Source organism: Poromitra crassiceps, assembly GCF_964638095.1.
Source record: "Poromitra crassiceps genome assembly, chromosome: 13".
In the NCBI taxonomy this organism is placed as follows: Eukaryota; Metazoa; Chordata; class Actinopteri; order Beryciformes; family Melamphaidae; genus Poromitra; species Poromitra crassiceps.
The window spans coordinates 35,949,830-35,958,562 of NC_139644.1; the positions used below are offsets into that span (position 1 = coordinate 35,949,830).

Sequence of the window (8,733 nt, forward strand, 5' to 3'; positions counted from 1 at the left end):
AAATAAGTCTTTTAATTAATACTTTCTTGTGTTATCCTCTGGGTTCAAATTTACATGAAGTACTTTTTACCGTACATTTTATTTTGTAGATCCCAAATAAATTCAACTCCAATCAATGGAACAACTAAGACCAACCTGAGACCTTTACTCATGTGACCGGGCCCAGTAGGAATAAGAAATTATCTTGTAACACCTAGCTCAAACCGAATATTTGGGCCTTACCACAATATTCAATTTTTCAAAAGGTTGTACAGAGCAGGAGATGTGCATTCAGGACACAAAATGTAGATTTAAATTTGCTGTAAAGAAAGAGAATGATGGCTGTAAAGAAACAAAAAGGAAAGCCGATTAGTCCACAATAATCTCTTCATTACAACATATTATTCTAAATCAAATATATTACTAGACTGTGTAGTTTAGGAAAACTGCCACTAGGGGCCCAGACTGAGACCAAGGCGACTACTGCAGGGGCATGCTAACCCCTGTAACACCACTTCACATGTGCACACACCAATACACACTATTCTACGGTAAAGCCAAAGACCACACTAAGTAAAGATGGTTCACTACAAACTGTAAAGCTCAGCACCCCAAAAGCTTACCACAACGCATGCCGTGAACACAACCTAGAACCCAGTCTACTCCCTGCAGCGCCGCAATCCCTTGGTTCAAAAGAGAGAAAGACAGACATGAAATAGTTGGTTCATGGGCAAGCACAATAGTTATTTTAACAATAAAAAGAACAGTCTTCCACAGCTCAAGAATCAGTCACTAAAACCAGGCTTGATTTAACAGACTTTGTAAAAAGCTCAATTAAATGAATCGCTTCCTGCAAAACAGCAGCCTGCCACTGGATCCTGCATGAAGCATTTTGTTATGCTTGGTGCCAAAGGAAAGGAAGACTGGCCTTATCACTGCCTGGGCATCTGCTGAAGGTCCACAGCACAGGACCAGTCTGAATCCTCACCATGTATGAACACCTCATAACCACTGGGCTACAGCACAGGCCACAGGAATGACTAGGGGACAATCCACGCTACAGTCTGCATCAGCTGTATTGCAGAGGAAGGAGACCAAACATCAGGCTCTAACAAGGTGAAGGGACGGCCCACCTGTCCTTCTTGAGGGGAATGATGACCCGTCTCCTAAAGGCAGTGCTCTTTACATAGGGTAGCAGACGTCACACTCACTTACCAGCAACTTCCTTCCCAGTTCTGATTACTTCCTCTTGTAATTTTTCCTTGAGGTTGGAACCTTGGAACTTGGAGGCTAAAAAACATGACTGTGTTCCCACAGTCGTAGAACACAATACATGCATTTGTCTTTAGAGACATGAATGCTGATATATTAAACTGAGGATTGTAACCTACCTTAAAGGAGGACTTACCCCCTAGATATGTATCAGAACAGTGATTTGAAAATACCTATGGAAAAAACCAAGAAATGACATAATGCTCTTGTCTATACTAGACTCTTTGGCTGTCCTCAGCTGAGGAATCTTTTTCCGAAATCGACGCCATTACAGTTTGCCTACCGCCTCGAAAATAATTTATTTGAGAGGGGCAATATCTTTATAAATATCAACAACTAGCCAACGCTGGTGGTCTGTATGGAAACAGCGTTGCTTAAAATGGTCGAAAGTTATATCAATTTGGTAATTCAGTGGCGAACTAGAAATTTAATTATTTTTTTCCATGTGTGTGTATGTGGGCGTCTGTAACTATCGCTAAGAGCAAAATGAGGCGAGGCTCGTTACCGCAGCACACCGCACAATAGGACAAACCCCCCGCTCTGGGGTAACACAATGCGAGATTTCTCCACGTCATTCCCTCGTACAACTAGCGATAAACCGCGCAATGAAATCCGTTTTTAATTTGCGTTTTGGGGCTTTTCGTGATTCTTGTTAAAAGTTACTGCAGCGCAGGGCAGTGTCAGACCTCCATGTGAAGAGCTCCGCCCACGCGTCCCCGCTGCCTGGAGCACAGCAGCTCGTGCTCGTGCTCTAAAAGGCAGGGTGCCTACGAGCTGCTGCCTGGCCGGCAGAAAGGGCTCCAGACTCAGTGTGATAATCCTGTAACAGCATTTGAGCTTATTCAGGTAAGATATTAATAATGTAATGAGACATTCAGCGATAAACTGTCTACAATGAAGACATATGTCAAATATGACAACGTGGTGTTCAGTATTTTAAGAGCACAGGAGCTACTTGCTTGATCAAACCCATTCCGCGCAGCAAAACACACACGAGTCAACGTGGAGGAGGAGCACACACACACAGACAGAGAGAGTGCCGCTGTGCTCCCCCCCCCCCCCCCCCCCCAGTCCCCAGAAATTGTCTTGGTGTGGTTGGTGCTCATGTAACATTGATCAGAACAAATCAGAATCAGAATCAGAATCAGAAAGACTTTAATGATCCCCAGGGGGAAATTGGGAAATACGAGACATGAACAAATAAGATATAAAAAATCTAGCTCAGAGGTGTCATTATAGTCGTGTCCATTGAATGAGGAAACAAAACACAATTATTAACATTACCTGCAGTAAGAGGCGGAGCAACACTGGAAAGACAGGTGTATCAGCATCACATTCCTGAAGTCAAACTGAAAGTAACTCAGAGCGACAGCACTGCTGCAGTTACAAGAGTTTCTCTCTTTCTTTCAAAAGAAAACTAAACCTAAGTTCATCAGGTCTTTCTCAGCAATACAGCAGAATCAGGTGAGTACAGCAGATCATATATTTACTGTTTCAAACAGAGCAGCAGTGACACATCATTGAGCTGTATGTATCCAGATGGGATGTTTCCCTCTTTTCATTTTGCACTGATACAATATACGTGTCAAGTTATGTTTTCCCTGAAGTGCAATTTAACTACATAACTCAAAATGGCTTTTGATCATAGGTATTCCAATAATCTATTCTATCTATCACATGACATGTATTCAAAAATTACGTGTGTTAAAGTATTATTTCCCATTTTCACTTTAGGTCTTAGATATGTCTGCTGCCAGCAGTGTCCTATCTGAAGAGCAGTTTTGGTGTCCCATCTGTCTGGATGTGTTCACTGATCCAGTCTCCACACCATGTGGACACAACTTCTGCAAGAACTGCATCACACAGCACTGGGATATTAATGTCCCATGCCAGTGTCCCATGTGTAAAAAGCTTTTCTACACGAGACCTGACCTGCAGGTCAACACTTTCATATCTGAGATGGCTGCTCAGTTCAGAAAGTCAGCTCAGATGAAAGCCAGCAGCTGCCCACAACAACCATGTGCCAAACCAGGAGAAGTTCCCTGTGACATCTGCACTGGGACCAAAGTGAAGGCCCTGAAGTCCTGCCTGGTGTGTCAGGCCTCCTACTGTGAGACTCACCTGGAGCCTCATCTGAGAATCACAAGCATGATAAAACACAAGCTGATCGATCCTGTGGAGAACCTGGAAGACAGGATGTGTAAGAAACACAACAGATCACTTGAGGTGTTCTGCAAGACAGACCAGATGTGTGTGTGTCTGCTCTGCCTTGTTTTAGACCACAAGTCACATCACTTTGTCCCTCTGAAGGAAGGGTATGAAGGAAAGAAGGCTGAGCTTGAGAAGGCAGAGGCTGAAATTCAGCAGAAGATCCGGAAGAGACGACTGAAGATTCAGGAGATGAAACACTCAGTCGAGCTCAGCAAGGAAGATGCAGACAGAGAGATAGCAGACAGTGTGCGGGTCTTCACTGCTCTGATGCAGTCTGTGGAGAGAGGCCTGTCTGAGCTCATTGAGACAATCACAGGGAAGCAGAAAACAACAGAGAAACAGGCTGAAGGCGTCATCAAAGAGTTAGAACATGAAATCTCTGAGCTGATGAAGAGAACCGCTGAGTTGGAGAAGCTCTCACGGGCTGAAGACCACTTCCACCTCCTCCAGAGCTTCACATCCCTGTCCTTGAATACTCCTCCACACACCACGGACTGGACAGAGGTCAGTGTCCATCGCTCATCATATGTGGGGACTGTGAGGAGAGCTGTGGCTCAGCTGGAGGAGACTGTCAGGAAAGAGATGGAGAAGCTGCTTGAGGCTGAGCTGAAGAGGGTCCAGCAGTATGCAATGGATGTGACTCTGGATCCTCATACAGCAAATCCCCAACTCATCCTCTCTGGTGATGGGAAACAAGTACATCATGGTGATGTAGAGAATAATCTCCCAGACAACCCAGAGAGATTCTCTGCTTGTCTCAATGTCTTAGGAAAGCAGAGCTTCTCTTCAGGAAGGTTTTACTACGAGGTTCAGGTTAAAGGGAAGACTGACTGGGATTTAGGAGTGACCAGAGGCTCGATCAACAGGAAGGAACACATCCCACTGAGCCCACAGGGTGGCTTCTGGGCTATAGTGTTGAGGAATGGAAATGAGTACAAAGCTGCTGCTCACACTGCTGTCCTCATCTCTCTGAAGATGAAGCCTCAGAAGGTGGGGGTGTTTGTGGATTATGAGGAGGGTCTGGTCTTCTTTTATGACGTAGATGCTGCAGCTCTTATCTACTCCTTTACTGGCTGCACCTTCACTGAGAAACTCTACCCATTCTTCAGTCCCTGTATGAATGATGGTGGTAAAAACTCCGCCCCTCTGATCATCACCCGATGTAGTGGCCCCTGCAATCTGTCACATCATAAATCTAGCCTTCTCTGAATCAGTATGTCCGGAAAAATGGAAAATTGCTAAAGTGATACCACTCCCAAAAAATGTAAAACTGCCATTTTCAGGACCGAATAGTCGGCCGATAAGTTTACTGCCTGTCTTGAGCAAATTAATTGAAAGAATTGTATGTGAAGAAATCCAATGCTATTTTTCCATCAACAATCTAATCACTGAATTTCAACATGCATATAGAAAAGGACGTTCTACAGCGACTGCTTTAACACAAATGACAGATGACTGGCTGAGAGAAATTGACAAGAAGAAAATGACTGGGGCTGTCCTGCTAGATTTTACTGCAGCATTCGATGTAATTGATCATGGATTGCTGCTGAGAAAACTAGCAAGTTATGGTTTCTCTCAGCCAGCATCATCATGGATAAGAAACTACTTAACGAATCGTTCACAGACAGTTTTCTTTAATGGTAGTTATTCACAAGCTAAATCAGTAAGATGCGGAGTGCCCCAAGGAAGTTGCCTGGGACCTTTTCTCTACACCATTTTCACTAATGATCTGCCTCTTGTACTGAATAACTCCTCCATCTCCATGTACGCAGATGATTCAACTATATACACATCGGCGTTCACAGAAAATGAATTAAATACTGTCCTTGACGCAGAACTGAAATCAGTAGTTGAATGGATAAAAAATAATAAACTTGTATTAAATACATCAAAAACAAATAGCATTGTATTTGGTTCAAGTCATGCCCTTAGTTCAAACCCGGTCTTGAAACTCTCAATAGACAATGTGACAATCAATCAAGTCCAGGAGACAAAACTCCTTGGAATTATATTAGACAATAAATTAATTTGGTCAAAACACATTGATAAACTTGTAGTTAAAATGGGTAATGGGATTTTTGTTGTTAAAAGATGTGCAAAATTTCTGTCGCCTGTGATTCTAAAGCAGGTTATTCAAGCTATAATTTTGTCGTATCTTGATTATTGTCAGTGGTGTGGTCTAATGCTGCAGTGACCAATCTAAGGAGACTGCAGATGGTACAAAATAAAGCAGCTAGGATTGCACTTCGTTGTGATCATAAAACAAATGTGTCAGCCATGCACAGCTCCTTGGATTGGTCATTTGTAAAAAATAGACTACTCTATTCACTTCTTATGTTTATGTGGAATATTCTTAACACTAAAGACCCCTTATCTCTGTATGAAAATGTAACTCTAAGTCATAACAGGCACACATACTCAACTAGACATGCTACTGCAGGAGGTTTTACACTTCCAGTAGTTAGAACAAATGCGATGAAAAGAACTGTCATGTTTAGAGGTATGCAGGAATGGAACACCCTTCCCACATATATTACACAAAAGAAAAGCAAAAAACATTTTAAATTATTGGTAAAACAGCACTTACTACTGTGATAATATATAATATATATGGTGATGGTAGTAGTTATATGTATAATTATATATATAAGATATGGTAATGGTATATACACATAATATGTGATGTAGTTTATGTATATTCTACACATCTGTAATGATATGTAAGTATTTCTGATGTATGCAATACCTTGAAAGGTACAGTATGTATGTATGTAATATCCAAAACTGTACCGTTTGTACAGAATGTATTTTTTACACAGAATGTAAATTTTGTATGTGATTGAAACTATGCAAATTGTTTGATGTCTTGAAACTATGCAAGTTGTTTGACCCCAGGAAGAATAGCTGCAGCTCTGCTGTAGCTAATGGGGATCTTAAATAAAGACAATAAAGACAATCTCTTCTGTCAGTCAGTAGTCACACAGATGAGGCTAATCATTTGTTTTTCTAGGATTCATTGTCATTTAAGATAACGCATTTAAAAATGTTTTTCCCAGGTATCTCCTATAGCCATTCTAATGTAGATTTGTTTTTAAATAAAATAAAATAATATGTGAAAAACTTCATGCAAGACAAAACAATGCAGTAGCACTGTTGTGTGTGTGTGTGTGTGTGTGTGTGTGTGTGTGTGTGTGTGTGTGTGTGTGTGTGTGTGTGTGTGTGTGTGTGTGTGTGTGTGTGTGCGTGCCCGTAAAACTATAGCCTATACTACAAACAAACAAAAACATGGGACAAGTCAAGAGCGAATCCATCCATCCGTCCATTTTGAAATGTTTTTGTTTGTTAAAGAGGTCAGATTGTTGATCTGCTCTCAGGTTTGCCTACTTGTAAAACAGTCAAGTGTCTTTTGACCCAGTTGATTGTTTGAGTGGCTGCTTCTCCCCCACACAGCCAGCAGAGGTCAGTCACAGCAAGCACAGCTAACACACTGATACTGCTGCATGGCCTTAAACACTATACTGTTGCTTCAACATCAACAGTGACAGACAGAGGGGGGTTTGGTGAGAAGAAAGAGAAACTACTGTGTGCAAGAGAGGACAAAAAACACTTGTCTGGGAAATGTGTTACTTAATATTGAATATGATGATGATGATGATGATGATGATGATGATGAGTCACTATAAACTCAATGCCACAAACACACTGATGAGCTCCTATAGGAATATTATGGGAGCATTGAAGTGTTTAATTTAATTTTTACTTTAGGGTTGTATTCTGTTTCCATGTCTAATTGACAATGTGAATAAATAACAATTCAACTCAAATCATGGCTCGATTCTCTAGAACCCACATTGATTATCCATTTTGAACTTACATATTAATGACATTGGTATATTGCTATATTTTCTCCCCATGCACAACATAATATATTATATAATGTATATCTGCTAATAAAAATACATTTTGGCCAGTCAAAATACATTTCAAATGACATGTATATTGTTTTCTGTACATACTGTACGTACTAGTGGAATACTCGTCCCTGTGTGACTGAAAGGAAGACTGGCCTTATCACTGCCTGGGCATCTGCTGAAGGTCCACTGTGAGCCGGGCGGTGAGACAATGTTTTGTATTTCTTTGTTCTTTCTTTTGCAGTGTTTAATTATTTTTGAGTTGTTATGTTTCCTTTGAACTGATGCATGCTTTTATTTTCTAGACGTGGTTTTTGTGTTAATTGTCTCAAGCTTGATCACCACTGCACACCTGTTGTCTATTGGCACCAATCTGTGACAAGAAAGACAGGCAGTGCGGGGGGGCCTATTAGAAAATAGATGGAACTGAGCTGACCAATTAAACAGCACCAGAGGAGGGACTTGACCTGTTTGGGAAGTATATAAACTGTCGATATAGGAAGGCACGGAGAAGACAGACAAGGAACAAACACACACTGAGTGGACGGACGCACACACTGAGGGAAAGCGGCGGAGAGGGGAGCAGCTGACGGCCCTGCCTGTGGGCAAGGTAAGGTGTGGGCAACTGAGCCGTTGCGGCTTGGGCCCCTCTCTCTCCCCTGCGTACCTATGGGCGCACCGTAGATGACTGACGGAGGATGGGAGAGAGGGGGGGGATGCCCAAACGTTGTCCCACACCTAGGTTGCTGAGACCCACAGGCGGGGCGAGGCTTCCCGGGCTCGCCGGTGTGCCGTTTCCCTGGAGAGGAACATGCAGTGACTGACAGTGGGACGCAGAGGCAGTGGCAGATCGCAGTGGCAGCAGCAGCAGACCTGAAGCAGCAGCAGCAGACCTAAACAACAGCAGCAGACCTAAGCAGCAGACCTGAAGCAGCAGACCTGAAGCAGCAGACCTGAAGCAGCAGACCTGAGGCAGCAGACCTAAGCAGCAGACCTGCAACAGCAGACCTAGCAGCAGACCTGAAGCAGCAGACCTTGCAGCAGCCCAGCAGCAGCAGACCAGAAGGAGCAGTGGGCCGGGCCGAAACTCAACCCAAACCCAGCCTTGGAGCACCGCTCGCTAGCGGCCAGCAGAGGGAGAGTGTAAACTCTCCCTTCCGCGTAAGTCTTTGACCCCCTCGGTGTTCCATGTGCTTGTGGTGTAGACGTGTCATAAGCAGGATATTAGCAAAGGACGGTTGACTCCCCTACAGTTTGTGTCTGCAGGTCTGACCAAGGAGGAGAGGAGACCCCCTGCACGGCGGACTCCGGATTCCCCCCCAGTCATCCAGCACGAGCACTTTATGGGCTTGGCCCAGAG

At 43.3% G+C, this 8,733-nt stretch overlaps 1 protein-coding gene across 1 annotated transcript; it reads left to right on the forward strand.

Moving 5' to 3' along the window:
* Positions 1–2,668: 2,668 nt before the first annotated feature.
* Positions 2,669–4,671, forward strand: LOC310788525 (E3 ubiquitin-protein ligase TRIM21-like; the record flags this gene model as incomplete). The annotated part of the gene is made up of 2 exons (XM_083650063.1): positions 2,669–2,715; positions 2,986–4,671. Exon 2 carries the CDS (start codon positions 2,995–2,997, stop codon positions 4,669–4,671), a length of 1,677 nt encoding a protein of 558 aa, XP_083506189.1. The 5' UTR covers positions 2,669–2,715; positions 2,986–2,994.
* Positions 4,672–8,733: the final 4,062 nt, after the last annotated feature.